At 56.2% G+C, this 19,042-nt stretch overlaps 1 protein-coding gene across 1 annotated transcript in view; it reads right to left on the bottom strand.

Moving 5' to 3' along the window:
- The window catches only part of COL5A3 (collagen type V alpha 3 chain), a 35,934-nt gene that overhangs the window by 2,565 nt on the left and 14,327 nt on the right, over positions 1 to 19,042 (bottom strand). Inside the window, exons 25-65 of the mRNA XM_069478835.1 lie at positions 18,967 to 19,020; positions 18,820 to 18,864; positions 18,625 to 18,678; positions 17,243 to 17,287; positions 17,091 to 17,144; positions 16,842 to 16,949; positions 16,408 to 16,461; positions 14,179 to 14,232; positions 13,317 to 13,361; positions 13,044 to 13,097; positions 12,884 to 12,928; positions 12,425 to 12,478; positions 12,279 to 12,332; positions 12,131 to 12,184; positions 11,897 to 12,004; positions 11,652 to 11,741; positions 11,375 to 11,428; positions 10,469 to 10,576; positions 10,241 to 10,348; positions 10,096 to 10,149; positions 9,435 to 9,488; positions 8,888 to 8,995; positions 8,758 to 8,811; positions 8,536 to 8,589; positions 8,373 to 8,426; positions 8,196 to 8,249; positions 7,548 to 7,655; positions 6,799 to 6,852; positions 6,557 to 6,610; positions 6,226 to 6,279; positions 6,054 to 6,107; positions 5,745 to 5,852; positions 5,381 to 5,434; positions 4,741 to 4,794; positions 4,467 to 4,574; positions 4,092 to 4,145; positions 3,973 to 4,008; positions 3,443 to 3,496; positions 2,950 to 3,148; positions 2,758 to 2,870; positions 761 to 829 (exon numbers count right to left, since the gene is read on the bottom strand). Coding sequence (XP_069334936.1) covers positions 761 to 829; positions 2,758 to 2,870; positions 2,950 to 3,148; positions 3,443 to 3,496; positions 3,973 to 4,008; positions 4,092 to 4,145; positions 4,467 to 4,574; positions 4,741 to 4,794; positions 5,381 to 5,434; positions 5,745 to 5,852; positions 6,054 to 6,107; positions 6,226 to 6,279; positions 6,557 to 6,610; positions 6,799 to 6,852; positions 7,548 to 7,655; positions 8,196 to 8,249; positions 8,373 to 8,426; positions 8,536 to 8,589; positions 8,758 to 8,811; positions 8,888 to 8,995; positions 9,435 to 9,488; positions 10,096 to 10,149; positions 10,241 to 10,348; positions 10,469 to 10,576; positions 11,375 to 11,428; positions 11,652 to 11,741; positions 11,897 to 12,004; positions 12,131 to 12,184; positions 12,279 to 12,332; positions 12,425 to 12,478; positions 12,884 to 12,928; positions 13,044 to 13,097; positions 13,317 to 13,361; positions 14,179 to 14,232; positions 16,408 to 16,461; positions 16,842 to 16,949; positions 17,091 to 17,144; positions 17,243 to 17,287; positions 18,625 to 18,678; positions 18,820 to 18,864; positions 18,967 to 19,020 — 2,847 coding nt within the window. The remainder of the gene's footprint in view (positions 1 to 760; positions 830 to 2,757; positions 2,871 to 2,949; positions 3,149 to 3,442; positions 3,497 to 3,972; positions 4,009 to 4,091; positions 4,146 to 4,466; positions 4,575 to 4,740; positions 4,795 to 5,380; positions 5,435 to 5,744; positions 5,853 to 6,053; positions 6,108 to 6,225; positions 6,280 to 6,556; positions 6,611 to 6,798; positions 6,853 to 7,547; positions 7,656 to 8,195; positions 8,250 to 8,372; positions 8,427 to 8,535; positions 8,590 to 8,757; positions 8,812 to 8,887; positions 8,996 to 9,434; positions 9,489 to 10,095; positions 10,150 to 10,240; positions 10,349 to 10,468; positions 10,577 to 11,374; positions 11,429 to 11,651; positions 11,742 to 11,896; positions 12,005 to 12,130; positions 12,185 to 12,278; positions 12,333 to 12,424; positions 12,479 to 12,883; positions 12,929 to 13,043; positions 13,098 to 13,316; positions 13,362 to 14,178; positions 14,233 to 16,407; positions 16,462 to 16,841; positions 16,950 to 17,090; positions 17,145 to 17,242; positions 17,288 to 18,624; positions 18,679 to 18,819; positions 18,865 to 18,966; positions 19,021 to 19,042) is intronic.

Raw genomic sequence — 19,042 nt, 5'->3', positions numbered from 1 at the left:
CCCCATCTCCTTCCTTCCATCTGTGTAATCAATCACCACGTCCTGTTGACTTGCACTCTTAGATACTGTTCTAAGCCATGCTTTCCCCTCCATCCCTGTTGCATCTGCTCCAGGCCAGATGCCCCCTTACTATCCTGGATCAGCCTCCTTCTGGGTCTCCCAGCCTCCAGTCCACACCCCACACCAGCCCCAGAGGCAATTTTCTAACACAGAGATTTGATCTGAGTTCTCCCTCCCTTAAATACACTCCATGGCTCCCTACTGCCTACTCTTGTCCTACACTCACTCATCTTCCCAGCCTCTCTCCTACCATATTCCCCCTCGAACTCTCTAGAGCAGAGCAAATGGCTTTTTTTTCCTTCAAATCCACCAGACCCTCTCCTGACTCTGAGCCTTTACATAGACTGTTCCCTCTGCCCAGAACACTTGTCCTTGTCTTCCCTAACTTGCTAGCCCAGTGCATTCTTAGGCTTCAGCTGAACTGTGACCTCTGCTAGGAAATCTTCAGGTCCTTCCAGTGCTGCCTCTGAATGTCCACCATGCCCTCTGCTTCCCCCACCCTGGCACCATCACTGTGTATGGCAACTAACTACCTATTACGTATCTGAGGCTTCCACATCCCCACCTCCAGCCTGCGCTCACCATGAAGGTAGAGGAGAGTCTGTCCTGTTCATCTCGCACCTCAGAACCACTCCATCAACTCCTCCTGCTGGTTCCCTCCAGTCTTCATACCACCCCCACCTGGCCTCTGACAACTCACCTTCTTCCCTCGTCGGAATGTGCTATACCAGCCGCCAGGCTTTTCTTTAGACCAGGAGGCAAGTTTCACCTGGGAGAAGGAGGGGCGGATCACTGTAGCACACAGCCTGGGTGCCACCTACAAGCCCTCTCTCTGCATTTACTTCCTGATATGCTTTGGGTGTTCGTCCCTTCCAAATCTCCTGTTGCAATTTGATCTCCGGTGTTGGAGGTGGGGCTGGCCGAGAGGGAGGTGTTAGGGTCATGGGGGCGGATCCCTCATGAATGGCTTGGTGACCTGTGAGTTCTCACTGCATTAGTTCCCGCGAGAGCTGGTTGTTTATAAAAGTGTGGGCACCCCCTCCTCTCTTTCGTGCTCCCTCTTTTGCCATGTGACACGCCTGCTCTCCTTTTGCCATCTGTCATGAGTGGAGGCTTTCTGAGGCCCCCATCAGAAGCAGATGCTGGCACCATGCCTCTTGTACAGCCTGCAGAACCAGGAGCCAAACAGACTTCTGTTCTTTGTAAATTATCCAGCCACGGGTATTCCTTTATAGCAAGGCGAAATGGACTGAGACACCTCCTCACAACGAAGGCTGCTGGTTGAGTATCTCAGGCTGTTCTCTGACCATGGGGGTGGGCTCTGCTTGTGCACAGAGGGGCAGGGAGATTCACACCCCCGAGGGAGCCCTCAACCAACAACTTATGGGATTGGGTGTATCAATACCCCAACTCCCTCACCCACCAACTCTCGGGTGTCTATGCTAACTATCTCCCAGAGTTCTCCAGTGGGGTGAGCCTTGGATCCCCAATGGTACCATTTTAATGCCACATCCTGGATCTGGGACCTGCCTGGTCTTCTCTCATTGCCTCTCTCCCCTTCTGGTGCTTCCTGAGATCACCCCCTAAATCTTTGTCTCAGGTCTGTGTTTGGGAAACCCAAGCCCAGAAAGCACCTCACCCCCTCCCCGACCTCTCTCCAGGCCAGTGGAAAGTAAGCAGCTGAGTGAGGATGAGGACCCAGATGTCAGCAACTGTTGACGGACCGAATCTGGCCCTCCCGCCCCCGGAAGTGGGGAGTCTGAGCTTGTCTAAATTCCCAACCACTGAGTGACTCGGCTGCTACTAAGCCAGGGGGCTGACCAGTCAAAAACAGCAACGAACAGTATTGCACACTGCTGCAGGCCCGGCGCTTGCTAAGTGCTTTACCTGCAGGCGGAGGTATTTGCACAGCGCCAGGTGCAGGCAGGGTTTAGTGAATGTTTCCTGATATCTGCATGATTACCTTGGTTGCACAACCACCTTATGAGGTGGGTACTTTCTGGAGCTCCATTTTACAGATGGACAAACTGAGGTACCAGATATGAATTCCAAACCAGGTGCTCCAGGGTTCAGAGTCCATGCGGCCGGCCCACTGCCCTGCACTGCCAAGCCTGGCACTTCGTGCGGGGAAGCTGTTAGGCTCGAAGTTCCCTAATGGAGAACCCCGGGATTTCTGGGGGACCAGGTGGTCTCACCTCCCAGCCCAGTCTGGAGGACAGAGAGCCCATGGGGCCCTATAAAAGAACAGGCCAGCAGGCAGTGTAGCTGGGTGGTTAAGGGCTGGGACTCTGAAGCCACATTGCCTTGGACAATCTAATCACCACTCTGTGCCTCGGTTTCCCCCTCTGGGGGGATGATGGGAGAACTGCCGTCTGCAGTGGTTGGAACTCCGTAAGTTAACATGGCACAGGCTTTGGAACAGGCCTGGCACCCATACGCACTATTTAAAGGTTTGTCACCATTATTGATGTTTCAGGAGTTTTTCTCGTCTGTCCTCCCATACAAGGTGCGCTCCATAAAAGCAAAGAGATTGTTTTCTTTTTGATAGTCAGGATTTGGCATACAGTAGGTGCTCAATAAATGTTGGTTGAAGGTAGGATAAGGTTCCAGACAAGGGCCAGAGGTGGGTGGAGGGAGTGGAGGGAGCAGGGGACGGCCCTTCCTAGGGGAGGGGATGAGAGGGTTTGGGACACTCACGATCTCGAACTTCTTGTCGGGATAGAGGCAGGTCTCTCCTCCCGCCGTGAAGTTGCAGAAAACCCTGAGCGCATCCCGCGCACAGCCCTGGTTGGGGTCGATCCAGTATTCCCCTGCCGCAGAGCCAGGCAGGGCAGGTGAGCGGGGACGCCCGATTCCCGCCCCGCCCCCCCGGGAGGGAGCGGTCCTCACCATCGGGCAGGTGCGGGTGGTTGCGGTGCAACTCGTGGCACACGAGGCCTGGGCGCTCGGCTGTGCCCGGAGGGCGCCGCATCTGGTCCAGCTCCAAGCTCAGCGACGTGAGCGAGGCCAGCACCTCCTCCAGCCCGCCCTCCAGGACTGGGATGGAGCGTCGGCGCCTGCGCAGCCCGTGCGGCTCCGCAGGGGGACCCTGGGCGTGGGAGTGGGTTGGGCAAGGAAGGGGGAGAGGGTATGGAGGGAGGGGAAAGAGACAGACAGAGATGAAATAATGAGACAATTATTGAAATGGACACAGACGGAGGAAGAGATGGGGGCTGGACAGAACAGGAGGCAAGACCCAAGGCAGAGCCCCAGTGGATGTCTCCCCTGCTAGCCCTGCCCTCCCCACGCACATCCCCTGAGCACCAGACCCAGTGGGGCCACCCCAGACATAGTCCCTGCCCTCCCCTCAGGTCCTGGGGGCCCCTTTCCTTGGGGAACTTACCGGGGGGCCTGGGGGGCCTGGGGGTCCAGTGTCTCCACGGGGACCAAGGGATCCCTGCAGGGAGAGGCCACTTGGGGGTGAACTCTGTCTATGGAGACCTCTTCCCGCCAACACACACACGTGAACACACACACACACACGTGAACACACACACACACGTGAACACACACTCACACACACAGCCCCAGGGGAGGGACATGCAATGTTCAGCGCTAAGCATGAGACACACATTTATTTTCTTTTCATATTTTAACGTCTCTGAAACCAGCATCTTAATGTCTTTGGCAAGTCATCATTTACTTGGCACAACTGTTTTCTTTCATAGCAGTTTATAAAATAATGGTGCATCTTACAATTGATGGCATTTGAGATTTGATGAAATACAACGGTAGGTGTTGAATAAATATTTGTTGAAGGCACGATCGCGTGAATAAATAAATGAATGAATGCGGAGGCGTGGAGGGTTCTGGGGGAGCGGAGCGGGCGGGGGAGCTGGGATATGGAAGCTCAAGGGAACACGATGTACTCACCGGAGACCCCTTTGAGCCTTTCGGTCCCAGGGGACCCTGTGAGGTAGAGACGGGGAGAGCTGGGGTCCCGGCCTGACCCGCCACAGTAACCCCATCCCACAACCTGCTCCCATACTCACCGCCACACCTGGGGGCCCAGGGTGGCCCAGAGAGCCAATGGGACCAGGAGGACCCTGGGGACAGGTGATCATGGTTAGTATTGGTGGGGTGCAGCCCTATTGCCCTGACACATCCCCCAGACAAGTTCCCAATCCCCTCAAACCCTAAACAAGCTTCCAATTCCCTTGAAGGGAGACTCCAAACCCCAGACACAGCCTCCAACCTGCAAGTCCCCAGACACAGCTCACCTAGTTTCCCCAGATACACCCCGTCATTCCAGACCCAGGTGTCCCAGACCCCACACCCACATTGTCCAAACGGGCCCCATTCTCTGCCTCCCCACCTGCCCCGTCCTTTGAACCTATTCTTCAACTCAGGGAGGGACACACACTCACAGGTTCTCCCTTGGGGCCAGGGGGGCCCTGAACGCCAGGCAAACCCTGATCCCCTTTCTCACCGGCCTCCCCAGGGGGGCCGATGAGACCGATTAATCCGATGTGGCCCTGGAGGACGAAAGGGCACATGTAGGTAAAGAAGTGAGTGGGTGCTGGGAGGTTTTTCTCCTATAGCTTGGGGTGATGAGTTTGGGGGCAGAGGACAACCCAGTCTCCCAGCCCTCTGACCAGGAAGGGAAGATGGGAGGGGAATAATGGAATGGGGTGTGCTTACCTTCTCCCCCTTGAGGCCGGCATCTCCTTTCAGCCCTGGGAGGCCAGAGGGCCCCTGCGGGGACAGCAAGGGTCAGTGAGGGATTCTCAGGTGTGAAGTCTCAAGGTCTATGTGGTCGCTTGGGGAATGAGCAGATGGGAAATGACCCAAATTTCAAATGGGAATTACCAGGGATGTGGTTGTGGTCACAGTTAGGAGACAGGAGGGATGATGAGAGTAAGGAGGGGTGGATAGGAGGATGGCCAATGAGAATGGTCAGTGGCCAAGATCGGTGTGGGTGGTCAGTGTAGACTCTCAAGATGGAGGGTCAGTGGAGTGGGTGTAGACCATCAGGATGGAAGGCCAGTGTGATCAGTGTAGACTATCAAGATGAGGGGTTAGTGTGGCCAGTGTAGACTATCAGGATGGAGGGCCAGTGTGGTCAGTATAGACCATCAGGATAGAGGCCAGTGTGGTCAGTGTAGACCATCAAGATGAGGGGGCAGAGTGGATGGTTAGTAGGGATGGTCCGTGTGGACAGTCAGATGGATGGTCAGTGAGGGCCCAGCCTACACCATTAGCACCAGTGGTCACTAGATGGACACTGGATGCCCAGAGTGGTCCTCAGAGCTGGGACTTCAGAGACAAAGAAGTCTCTTACCAGAGGGCCGGGGGGACCCATCTGCCCAGGGGCTCCCAGGAGGCCTGGTTCACCCTGAGGACGAAACAGAACATGGAGGTCGTCTGCACCTGCCAGAACCCAGTGTGGATGCCCCCACCACCAACCAGAGGCAGCTCCTCCCACTGTGATGAGATCACCAGCCGGGCGCATGCAGGGAGGGGCCTCATCCGCCCCTGACCCGCCCCTGGCCCCGCCTCAGCCCCGCCGCGTCCTTGGCCCCGCCCCTGGCCCCGCCCCACCCCACTCCTGGCCCCGCCCCACTCTACCCTGGCCCCACCCCACTCCTGGCCCCGCCCCGCTCCAGCCCCGGCCCCACCCTTGGCCCCAGCCACGCCCCACTCACCACAGGGCCCGGGATCCCTCGAAGACCCTCAGGTCCCACACGTCCGGGGGGCCCTCGAGCCCCTACAGGGCCTGTCATCCCTGGGGGCCCGTCAGGACCTGGCTCCCCCTGAAATGGACAGGGGTAAGGGAGGACGCCAAGAGTCAGAGGGCTCCCTAGTCCTGAGCTGTCCCCTCCAAAACAAAAAGCCCAGCAGGGACGGGGAGGGAATCGGGGCCCCTGCAGTGGTCACAGGCCCAGCCCCTCCTGCCGGCCTGTTGACCTAGGGGTCAGTGCAGGGACCCTCCCCAGGGTGGGGTGTGCACTCACCTTGGCACCTTTCTCCCCTTCTCTGCCTTCCTGGCCCTCGCGGCCCGAAGGACCCTGACGAGGGAAAGACAGTGTGAGTATGGGGGGCTCTATGGGGTGAGTGAGGGGCTGTGGGCTGAGTGGGACAATACTGGAGCCAGGGCAGCCAGAAGGTGGCTTGTCTGTCACTCACCCTCTTGCCAGGGGGCCCAGGGGCGCCGGGTTCCCCAGAAGCACCAGGTGGGCCCTATGGGGGTGATAGAGCACCAGGGACAATGTTAGCTAAGGTTGGTTGAGTGTGACTGTCTCAGGACACCTTTGACCAGACGACAGCCTTTCCCCAGACATCACCCCAGCACTAGCCACCTTCCGCCTGCTCCCTCACATTCCTGGGGGGCCCCAGAGAGGTGAGCAGGAGCATCTGCAGGGACCCTGGGCACCCCACTAGCCCACTCCTCTGTCCCCCAATTTACCCATGACCAGCCCCCCCGATTCCCCCAAGAACACACTGTTCCCCTACTCACTGGTGCCCCAACATCACCAGGGTCTCCTTTCTCCCCAGGGGAGCCATCTATACCCTGCGTGGGTGGGGAGACAGAGTTGGGAGAGGTCGCAGGGCTACATGAGGCTTTGGGGTGGGGCTTGGAGGAAAGTGAGGGTTATTGGCTCCACTGATCTTGCTCAGGTCTGGCGTGGGGGGACACGGGGACAGAATTAGGAAATAGGCGGGGCTTGGAGGCGGGTGGAGGGGGAAGGCCACACTCACCGAAACTCCAGGGTCTCCTGGAGGCCCCAGGTCTCCGGGGAGTCCTGTGGGGCCCTGGAACCCGGAATGATCAATAGTCAGTCATTGTGTTCGTCCAGTGACCATTCATTAAACATCTCTGAATTACTGAACAGTCAGTCACGCATTTATCGAACAGATCAACTGTGCCCAGGAACAGTTCTGGTTGCCGGGGACACATTAATGAACAGAATACAAAATTCCTGGCCTGGGAGGGCGGAACATTCGAGGGTTTCCTGGGCGCAGATGCTGAGCTAAGAAGCTACGTGTGTCACCTCACTCCCTGCAGCCTCCCAGCTCCCGACTCACAGGGAGAGGACTGGTGCTCAGAGAGGGGGCGCCGCAAGCAGTGGGGGTGGTGCGATGCAGGTCCAGGTCCCACCGGTGCTGAGCTCCTCACCCCTGCCCTCCACCCCCATGCCCAAGCCCTCCCACGATGGCAGACGGGCCTCCGCCCACGCCCCAGTGCCAAATCCCACGTCACCCCCAACTCTGACTCATCATCAGCTTCAACCTGAGCCCTTCCCACAGTGGCAGAATGATTCAGTGTGAAATCAACTTTCACCCCATGCAATGACATAGCACCACTGTATTCATTCATTCAGCCACGTTCCGGGTTGCTCATGAGATCTGTAAATTGGAGGATGTGACCCCCGGCTGGAAGTTTGGGAGGGGTTCAAGTGCACTCAAGTGCCCTCCCACCTCTGTCTCCACCTCCCCCCAGGACTCACCATGTTCCCTTTGGCGCCATCCTCACCAGGGGGACCTTTCTTGCCCGGGGGTCCGGCAGCCCCAGATGGGCCTGTGTCCCCCTTTTCACCAACTTCTCCTTTGGGCCCCTTTGAAGAAACAGAGGTCAGAGGTCAAAGTGGCCTGCATTCTTCAGGGATCAAGGATTAGCATCCATAGATTTAGGCATCAGGGTAATCTGGGACTTTTCTGGGGTCACAGGGCAGAGTAGCCTAGGTTGCCCAAGGGTCAGAGGTCACAAGGACCTAGGACTTAAGAGAGAGAGGGAGTCAGTGTGGTCTAGGTGCACACTGGTCAGGTGCAAAGTTGGTTTTGCTGCCCTGGAGTGAACTAGAAAAGGGGCCCCCATCTACCCAATACATCCCCAAATTAGGCCTCATGGTTTCGATCTGAGCCTCCAACCTGCACCCTGGGCCCTGCACTCTTGGGCAGTGTGCAACCTGTGCAACTGTATATAGCAGCCCTCTCTGAAACCTTCCAGGAGTCTTTCTTTCCTCACGGTAACCAGGGATGCCCATAGGTCTTGGGTCAGTGGATGACCTAGAACTTCCCGGAGGTCAGGATGGCCCAAGATACCCAGGGGTCAAGGGTTCCCTGACATGGATGCAGAGGCCACATTGCACACTCACCAGGATGCCTGGGGTTCCTGGAGGTCCTGGGTCTCCAGGCTCCCCTGGTTCACCCTGCAAGAGGGAAAGTGAGAGTGGGGAGAGGTCAGACAGGGAGGGGCAGCCCAGGACAGCCATGCCCAAGCAGGACTGGATTCTCCTCCCCCACCCTGTGCAGCCCCCACCTTCCTTTCTCACCTTCTCACCCACGGCGCCTGGCTGACCGACTCCCCCCGGCAGCCCTGGAGGGCCCTGGGGAGACAGCGAGGGGAAGGGTGCGACTGTGGAATCCCAGCAGCCCCTTCTTGGGAAATAAGTGTCCCCACCTCCGAGCCATCCTGCCCCCACCCAGAGTTCTCACCTCTGATCCGCTGGGGCCATGGGGACCCCGAGGACCTGGAGCTCCATGGGGACCCTGCAGGAGGGCCAGAACAGTATCTGGTGACCCCATGCCCCTCCCAAAAGGCTGCAGTGATCACAGAACCACCCTTGATACTTAAAATGACAATGTGCCCTGTGTATCCCTCCCCCAATGAATGTGATGACTACCCGCCCCCGCCCACATTTCCCTGGGAGTCCGTACCATGGACCCGACGTCTCCAACCTCACCCTTCTCTCCGGGAGGACCTGGTAGCCCCTGTGCGAGAAAGAAGCAAGATTGGGGCCCAGGGTGGGGAGAGCCAGAGGTGCCACCCCCAAACCCAGACACCCACCTGCAAGCCAGGGGGGCCGATCACCCCCACGAAGCCTCTGACTCCATCATCTCCTTTCTGTCCAAAGAGACCTGGGGGTCCCCGGCGTCCCTGAGCTCCATCTGCCCCCTGGCGAAAGGACAGAGGCAGGGGCCCAGTTAGGGTCAAGGTCAAGGGTTAGAGACAGGGTCAGGACTGAGGTTAAGGGTTGGAGTCGGAATTGGGATTAAGTTTTGGGAGGGCCAGGGTTGAATTTGGAGTTGGGGTATGTGTTAAGGGACAGCGTCTGGGAATTAAGTCAAGAGTTGAATGAAAGTTTTAAGACGGGTGTTAAATGATGAGTCAGGTTTGGGGTTGAGGTTCAGGTCATGAGCAGGTTTCAGATGGGGTTTGGGGTTGGGGATGAGGTTGCGATTGAATCGGATTCTGGGGTTGAGTTCATCCTGGGTGTCGGTGTTGAGGGGCAGATGGAGGTTGGGTTAGAGGTCGGGATTGAGTTGGAGTGGAAGACACTGTCCGCTCCCATCAGGGACCCAGAGGAGGGTGAGAAAGATGGGCGAGCACTCACCGGGGGGCCGGGGTGTCCCGCAGGACCCCGTATCCCTGTTGGTCCAGGGGGGCCCTGCAGGACGGGACAGAATTAAAAGTCCAGTTCAAGATTAGGGGGAGCAGGAGAGATGTCAGTGACTGCCTCCCTGCCCACACCCCCTTATTAGAACAACTCCCCCTACCGGAAGCAACAGCTCCGTACGGCCCCCTCCTCTGCCAGACCCTGCCTTGCCAGCCCCAACCGATGGGATCAGAGACAGATGTCTGTCCTGTGCCTGGACCACTGAGACCTTTCCCTACGGGTCCCACCGCGACCCTGGGATGGAGCTGGCTCACGGACGCTGGACACTGGGGCTGAAGTTCTGGGGGGGACACTGGGGACAGAAAGGCTCAGTGCCACAGGGTCACAGGCGGGGAGAAGTACCTGCCACCCAGGAACGGAGAGGGGAGGGTGGCCCCCCTCACCGTTGTCTTGGGGCCCCAGCTACCCCGTCTGCAGTCGGGTTCTGTGGCCCCTTTGCACAGGTAGCTTGAGCAGCTTCTGACGCATGCAGGGGTCAAGATGGCGCTCGGGAAGGCAGGGAACCCCGTGGCCTCCCCCCCACCCCCGTTCTCCACATCCCTGCCCTCCCCTCCCCTCCTCTGAAGACCCCTCCGTCTGGGGCCCCCTCCCCACTCACCGCATCTCCCTTGTCGCCTTTGCTCCCCTTGTGACCGGGGGGTCCGACCTCCCCCTGCAGAGAAAATGGGATGAAGGAGGACCCCGTCTCTCTTCACCCCTGTCCCCAGCCTGCCCTGGACCCTCCCTCTCTGCGAACGCCTCACCTTGTCCCCATCCTCGCCAGAAGGCCCGGCAGCTCCAGGGGGTCCCAGAAGACCCAGGGGCCCTGGGACCCCATCCTTGCCAGTAGGGCCAGGGGGGCCGCGTTCTCCCTGATGGGGCAGTGGAACAAGAGACGTCGGGGAAGAAATACTGTGCGGGCGCCCCGTCCTAGGATGTGGGAGGGCCGGGTGCCAAGGAGACCCAAGGAATGGGGTGGGCACGTCACTCACCGGGGACCCCTTCTCGCCTGCAGGGCCGACAGGGCCTTGGCCGCCACTCTGGCCAGGAAGTCCAATGCCTCCGGCTGGGCCCACGGGACCCCGCTCACCAGGGGAGCCCTGAAAACGGGGGTGAAGGGTCAGGAATGGTGACAATAGTGGCAGCTTTCCTTTATGAAGGGTTCTTAAGCCACCAGGCATTGAGTTAGGTGGTTACCAGCTTGGTATCTAACCTATTCCCTTCCCCACAGCAGCCAGGGGGCACCCAAGAGCACCTGAGTCAGGGCACATCCCTCCTCCACCCACAGCCCTCCATGGCTCCCACCTTCCTCAGAGCAAAAGCCAAAGTCTTCCCGGAGGCCCACAGGGCCCTGCATGAACTGCCACTGTCACCTCCCTGCCTTCATGTCCCTCCACTCTCCTTCTCACTTCCTCAGCTCCAGCCACACAAATCTCCTCACTGTTGTTCCTCAAACATGTCAGCACAGTCCTGCCTCAGGGCCTTTGCACATGCTGTTTCTTCCGCCTGGAATTCTCTTCCCCAGACATTCACATGGCTACTCTGGTCTATCTTGTTCCATGGTATTCATCGCTGACTAACTCCTTCACCTCCTCTCCTAAAACGTAAGCTCTAGCCGAAAAGAGCTTTTTCTAGGCTGGTGTCCGGCACACGGGGACATATTTGTTGGATGGATCGTCCAACACTGAGGTTTATGATAATGTATCAGATGAGGCTTCTCATCAGGGCTATTTTACAGACAGGGAAACTGAGGCTCACCAAGGAATCCAACTGCCCACCCAGTGAGTGGATTTGTTTGACTCCCAAGACGGGCTTCATCATGACAATGCCAAACTCTAGAGACACCCTGAGTCCACCCAACACCCTATCCCCCACCCAGCAGATGGGGTTGCACTTACGTTGGCCCCAACAGGCCCCGGGGGGCCCTTGTCACCCTTCAAGCCAGTAGGTCCCTGTAAGAGGAGATGATTCACTGTCAGGAGACCCCGGAGGGACCCCCAAGTCCTGTCTTCCTCTGGGGGGCTCACAATCTCCACCCCTTTCCTGGGACTGGGCACTAGCTTCAGGGGTCTGTCTCCTCCAGGTCCCTGCAGATGTCATCCTAATGTCCCCCTTCCCTTCTTTGCTTCCCACCCCAGCCGGACACAGGCAGGAGGGGCTGCAGAGGCTACTCACTGTATCCCCGGGGGGCCCCTGGGGGCCAGGGAAGCCCCTGGGTCCATCTGGCCCTTCCTTCCCGGCAGGTCCTGGCGGGCCTAGTTCCCCCTGCAGGGGTGCAAAGGGGGAGGTCAGGCTCCAGTGAGGGGGTGTGTCCCCCGGTCTGGGACTCTGGGTCCCCTGCCCCATGGGGCTGCTTCTGAGCCTTGAGGTGGCGTGAGGGCCACTCAACCAAGATCTCCCACGGGGCAAGGGCATCTCACCTTGGCCCCCTCTCTGCCTTCCAGGCCTGGAAGACCTTGTTCACCAGGAGGCCCAGGGGGGCCTGGGGGGCCCCTTTCCCCGAGAGGCCCCACTTCTCCTGTCTTTCCCTGGAGAGGAAGAAAAGTCGTCTTAAACGGGGGTAGCCTGGGGGAGTCCGTCAGAGATCCAGCTTGCCCTCCCAAATATCCTCCAACTGGGACAAAATGGAGGAGGTTTGTGGGGTCCACTCTGACCTGAGGACCCAGGACGCCAGCTGGTCCGGGTGGGCCTGTCTGACCTTGGAAGCCCTGGGGAGGAAAATAACATGGGAGGGGTGTCACATGGAAGGAAGAAAGGGAGGGCTTGGTGAGGTCAGTGGTCAGAGGTCAAGGGGTCACTCACCAATTCTCCTCTCTGTCCAGGGTGCCCCGGTCGCCCGTCTTTCCCCTGGTGACCCTGGGGGACGAGAGTTGGGGTACAGATATGGAGACTCCTTTCTTCCCAGCCCTTCCTCCCACCCGAGCCCCCATGGGGGTGACCTTACTCACAGGGGGGCCCTTTGGCCCAGGGAATCCTGGAGGGCCTTGCAGACCAGGGAGGCCCTGAAATGGAACCAGAAGCCATTGTCTCAGCCCTCCTGCCCCACAGAATGACAACAAGAGCCAGCACATATTGAGTGCTTACTGCATACCAGGCGCGGGGTAGGGCACTCTGAACATAGTAAAGTCATTTCATTCACCGCTGCAGCCCACTGGGGTGGGGACTGAGGTTATTCCCATTTTACAGAGGAAGAAACTAAGGCACAGAGAGGTTGAGCGATTTGCCCAAGATCACACAGCAGGCAGAGCTAGGACTTGAACTCATGGCTCTCTGACTTCAGAGGCTGCATTCTTTCCACTGCGTTATAATGTCTCCCCACCTGCTAGGCTTGTCCTCCACTCAGAATCAATCCCTCTCTCATACACACACACACACACACACACACACACTCACATACACACACTCACCTTTTCTCCAGGGACCCCAGAGGGCCCGTCCTGGCCCACGTCACCCTAGGACAGAGTGAAGGGAGACTTAGGCCCCAGGACAAACTCAACCGGGAGGGGTTGGGAGGGACTGGCTGAGCCTGGGGCATGGGGGGGCCTCGATCGCCCACCCATCCCATACCTTGGGGCCTGGTTGCCCTGTGGCACCCGGTTGTCCCCTCTCTCCACGGGAGCCCTGAACAGAAAGAAAGGCAAGGATGAGATCGAGAAGGTGGGAGAGCCTGGGAGATTTGACCAAATCCTCCAGGTCCCCTCCTGCTGCGACTCCCCCACCTGCCCCACCAGGGACACCCAAACCCCTTTCCCTGTCCACTCACGACCTCCCCACCACCTCTCCTTCCCAAACCTGCCCACGGTGACCCATCAGGGTGGGAGACAGCCCCTATTTTCTTACTGGTGGCCCTCGCTCTCCTTCCAGCCCTGGCTGTCCTGCCTTCCCCTGAAAAATAAAGCGGATGAGGGCAAGCAGAAGACAGTTAGGGTGCAAAGGTGTGATACAGGCACACAAACGTACCCAGTCGCAGCCCCAGAAAGCCGTCTGCCACACCTTTATTCAAAGCTTTTCACCCATACATAAATATACACACGAATACAAAGTATGCTCACAAACATGCAAAGGTCACAGATATCCAATTCTACATGCGATTGCACCTACAGCGTCCAAACACATAAGCACGTGTGCCACACAGACACACATTTACCACAGCTGTGCATCAAGGCATGCATCTGGCAATCTGCAGCCACGAATTGGTCGTGCAATACAGCCCTTGCACACGTGTATGCCCGGTGTAAACACAGGCATGCCTGCATTCGTCTGAGGTCGTGGGCTTGGTAAACACACCAGCATGCATACACTCGTGTACACCGTTACAACACACACACAGCAACGCAAAGACAACACATGCGTGTCAGCGTGCACATCCACACAGTTACACCCACAGCCACACAACGTACATGCAGATTCATGTCCTTGTTCACCCAGGCACAGGCCCGCAGGCCACAGCACTCAGACCCTGTCTGATCTACACTGGGGGCACGTGAAACACACAGGCACACACGTGCACACAGGCACGTGCATGGCATACCGTGCGTGGTCACCTACCTGCATCCTGCATTGCACACAAGCATACGCATGCACACAGTGCTTCCAGGTGTAGACACAGCCACCCAGGGGCCGCTCGCTGTCATGCACAGCCACACATGCTGTTCCCCTTGGGCAAGCTCTTTCCTCCCCTAACCCCTGCATCAAAACTCACCCGCTTCCCTTTCTCTCCTATTGGTCCAAGGGGCCCGGGAAATCCAGTAGATCCCTGAGTTGAGAGAATTAGAGAAAAGAGATGAGGGTGAAGAGTGGGTGGTAGACAGAGTTGGCCCCTCACCCCATCCTTTGATGCCTGTCCAGGCCACTGATTCTAGAAGCCTCCTTGGTCCCTCCAGCCCCAGCCTCCTCCAAGGCAGCCCTCTGCCCCCTCTCCACCCTTCCCACTTCACTCTAGCCACAGCGGTCTCCTCAATGTTCCTTGAGCACACCAGTGTGTTCCTGCCCCAGGGCCTTTGCACTGCCTGCTGCCTTTGCTTACTTCTCCCAGGTCTCCACAAAGCCAGCCACTCCTCATCATTTGGATCTCATTCAGGTGTCACCTCCTTAGAAAGCCCTTCTGCCACCATCCTGACCTCCACAACCTCCAAGTCACACTCTGTGCCTTGCCCTATTTTGTTTCTTCCCCAGAACACTTGTATTGAAATGACCTTATTCACTTGCTCACTCATTCAATGTCTGCTTTCCCCCACTAGGACACAGTCATACTCCCCCCTGGCTGGCGCATCATGAGTGCTTGTTCTGTATCAGCTCACTGACTCCAGTCCTGCTGGAGGGACCGTCCCTCCACCCGCAGGAAGACCTCACAAGGGCTGATATATCCCCTCCCATCTCTCACTATGTAGGCTGAGTCCAGATCAGGAAAGACACTTGCCCAAGTTACCCAGCAAGTCTGTGGTGGGGTCCAGCATCCAATCCCGTTCCCGGCCCTCTCCCCTCCCCTCACATCTGGGGGTCCCCTGGTCTCTGTACTCTTTAAGGGTCCTGCACATGTGCACATAGGGGCTTGCTAAAATCTTAGATTATCATCGATGAATCGATTTCTTACCAACCACAGCTGAAAATATGACTACTTTTTATATTATTTTATTAGAGATAAGGGCTTGCTCTGTCACCCAGGCTAGAGTGCAGTGGTGTGATCATACCTCACTGCAACCTTGAGCCACTGAGCTCAAGCGATCCTCCCACTTCAGCCTCCCAAGTGGCTGGGACTACAGGCATGCGCCACCACGCCTCGCTAATTTTTTTATTTAATTTTTTGTAGAGATGGGGTCTGGCTATGTTGCCCAGGCTGGTCTTGAACTCCTGGCCTCAACCTCCCAAGGTGCTGGGATTACAGACACGAGCCACCACACCTGCCCCATTGTTATTTACGATGATTGTGACTGACCTTGACTTAACCGACATATCATGGCTCTTGTAAATTGCACTGTTTAATGTCTAACACACGCTGATTGGTCTCAGCTAGGAAGTTTCTCTCTCAAACTCCCATGAACTTCTGGTCCCACAGCTTAAGTTCTATACTTAACTGTGGTGCCTTGAGTTTATCCCCAAACCTATTTTATGTCAGTTGCACTTGCTATTGGAGGCATGCAATTTAATGAAAATTTATAAGAAATGATGAAATACGGAAAGGAAAAGAAAGATTATCAAAACCAAGTTAAATGGAAAAGATTCAATATTAAGTCGCTAACACAAAATGCTGTCAAACCAGGTGTAGGCTCAAGAGGGCGGAAACTATGTATCAGCTCAAGAGGGTGAAAATGTAGAACTCTGGAAGATTCTGCACTCAAATTTCTTCCCAAATGTCTTTAAGTTCCTGCTGGACTTTATATAAACTGAAATCATCAGTGACGTAATACGGGTGTGGTTTAAGCAGAAGAGGAATTTCATTGGTATTCCCATCCATCAAAACATTGGCAAACAAATGTATGTTTACACAGAAGTACATTTTTGTACAAGTGCATTTGATTATAAGTTATAATGAACTTGAGATACATAAGACATGTATTTTTTTATGATTCTCCTCTTAATTGACTCAGTTGACAAACTAACCTCAACCACAACAGATAAAGATTGTATAGTTTTATCATCATTATCATCATCACCATCGTCAACATTATTATAATCAAATTGATGAGGTAGATGTTACTGGTATCTCCATTTTGCAGCTGAGAAAACATTCTCAAGAGATGTGCCCAAGGTCATGTAGCAAGTACGAGGTGAGTATTTGAGCCTAAGTCTGTCTGAGGCCAAAGACCATGTTTTACAATTTCCAGTGACCCTGGGGGTGGACAGCTCCATAGCTTGGACAGAACACAGCTTGAACCCTCAGATGTTAGGGTCAACCCTGCCCCCACCCACACCCAGCCCCAGAGTTTCTTACCTTAGGTCCTGGACGTCCGGGGTAACCTGGGAGACCCGGCACTCCAAGCTTGCCCTGCAGAGAGATTATGGGACAAAGGTCAGAAATGCAAACTGGAGGTCAGAGGGAAAAGGTTAGCATGGCTGGGGTACGGTGAAAGGGGTAGAAGGGTGGGAGTCAGGGAAACGGGGTTCAGGTCGTGGCTCCTCCCTGTCCTTGGGCAGGTCATTCCACCTCTGTTTTCTCATCTATAAAATGGGGGTGAAAGTGCCTATTGCATGTGGTACAATTAAAATATAAGCCATGTGCATGGAATTGCTCTGTAATGCTGAGCTGAGGGGTCCTAGGAGATGACAAGGGTGGTTGCAGACTCCTGAGGTTGGAGATAAAAGGGCAGAGGGCAGAGGGCAGAGGGCACAGGGCAGAGGGCACAGCCAAAGGTCTGGATTATTCACCTTCTCCCCAGCTGAGCCTGGGGATCCCTCTTTGCCAACCAGCCCCTCTTGCCCCTTCAGCCCCTCGGGGCCATCCTCACCCCGAGGACCTGGGGGTCCGGGTTGCCCCTGGAATAGAAAAGAGAGTCCTTCATATCAGTCCTCTGTCCTTCCTGCTCCTGCTAGTCCTGTCTTAGCCCCAGCTCGCCCCCTCCCTGCCTTCCCAAATCCCCCAGACCCACGCGACCCCTCACCTGGAGGTCACCTTACCCGATCACCTTTGAGACCTGCATCACCCTTGAACCCTGGAAAGCCATCCTCTCCCTGGGTGTGAGAGACAGACGTCAGAAGTCAGGGCCTCAGAGGAGGGTCACAGCCAGAGTCCCATTCTTGGGGCTCCCATTACCAATAAATCCCCTCACCTTCTCGCCTTTCTCGCCCTGGAGGCCCCGGTTGCCTGAGGTGCCCTGCAAAATTAAAAAAAAAAAAATTAGCTCTCAGGCTCCTTCCCTGCCTAAGAAAGACCCCAAACTTGGTCCCCTGCCCCCAAACAGCCAGAAGAGCCCCAGGAGGCTGCTGGGCCGGAGCGGGGCAGGGGCAGCCTCAGAGGAAATGAACTTTCCCCGGAACTTTGTCCCTCCCCACTGGCAGCCTCCCAAGGTTGTCTGTGTGGGGGTGTTCAGGGAAGGCCAAATTGCCAAGCGATCCATTCCCATCTCCCGGAGACACTGTGTCCACAGTCCCTCCTGGCAGGAGAAAGAGGATGAACATCCCAGGCCTGGGTCTCATTCTAAAGGCAGAGGAATGTTCCCCATTGTGTTGGCTACAAGGCGACTCTGTGCTTGGCAACAAGGCGACCTCTGTGTTTGGCTACAGCAGGACTGCGCCGCCGCCGCCACGCAAGCCTGGACGCGGCTCACACGGAACTCTGAAAGCTGCACTTGGCTACAGCGTAACTGAGCTCAGCGGTTACCATGAAGTTGTACTTGGATACAACAGAACTATGTGTTTGGGCAATAGCGCAGCTCTCTCCAGCCCCAGAGAAAAAAGTCACTTGACCGCAATGTAACTGAGCTTGGCAACAATCATTCTGGAGCCTTGGCTACAATATAGCTAGGCTTAACTACAATCTAGGCTTCAACTATGTAACTATGCCTGGCTACAGTGTAACAACTCTGAATTAGGACAGGACTCTGTGGCCAGCGACAACATAGCTGCCTCTTGGATTGTGGTTTGAGCTTGGCTAGAATGCAAAAACACAAGAGTTCACTGTTGGCTACCACCAAACTCTGTTCTTAGACTACAGGTAAATGGTACCTGTATTTGGCTACAACGTAACTGGACTCGGCTCCCACCGGGACGTGAGCTCCAATATCCCTGCACTCAGTCTGCATTGTGCCTCTATTTAGCCACAGCCCAAGTCTTGGCTCATCCCAGCATTAATGTGCTTGCAAGAGCACGTGGGTTTGGTCTTGGGTTATAGCACAACCTTCCCCTTGACTACAGTATGCTGACCTAGACTGTGACATGTGCTTCCAGTGAAATGTGTTCAGCCTCTGATGGACTTAACGGTTCTCAACGACAAGTTGACAGCTACACTGTAACGCTGTCCTTTGGCCGTCAAAGGACCAAGGTCAAAGTAACATACACACTTCTATACATTGTCGCTCAGATCCAAACATTACTCCCATTACATCACGCCTGGCTGACTCACTCCTTTCTCCATACATCTAGAAGTTTCTGATGGGGCTGGCTCCCCAAAGCCAATGCTGATAAATCACCCCTAGCTGCAGGCATCACCTACCTTCACACCCCGAGGTCCAGGATAGCCCGGAGGGCCTGCCGACCCTGGTGGACCCTGAGAGGAAGATGACATCAGTACCATCCAGTCCTGCCCCACCACGTCTCAATGTCCCCTTCTCCTTCTTGACTGGCCCCTGACTCCTGACCCTGCCTAGTGACCTATGTCCCCAACCCAGCTTCCCTCTGTATCACTCACCTGGGCACCTTTCTCTCCCGTGGGTCCCTCATGGCCTGGGTGGCCCTACAGAAGAAACATCCTAAGGTGTCTGAGAACAAAATTTGCCATCCAAATTCCCAAGCCTCCCCCTTCTCCTTCCTCTTTTTCCCGGCTCCTAGTTCTCACCGGAGGGCCATCAGCTCCTGGGATCCCTGGAATTCCTGGGTTTCCAGGGGGACCCTGAAAATAGTGGGGGAGACAG

The sequence above is a fragment of the Eulemur rufifrons genome, chromosome 2 (genome assembly GCF_041146395.1).
Source record: "Eulemur rufifrons isolate Redbay chromosome 2, OSU_ERuf_1, whole genome shotgun sequence".
Classification (NCBI taxonomy): domain Eukaryota; kingdom Metazoa; phylum Chordata; class Mammalia; order Primates; family Lemuridae; genus Eulemur; species Eulemur rufifrons.
Note: the sequence above shows the minus strand (reverse complement) of the source record. Positions and strands in the feature narration are given on the sequence as shown.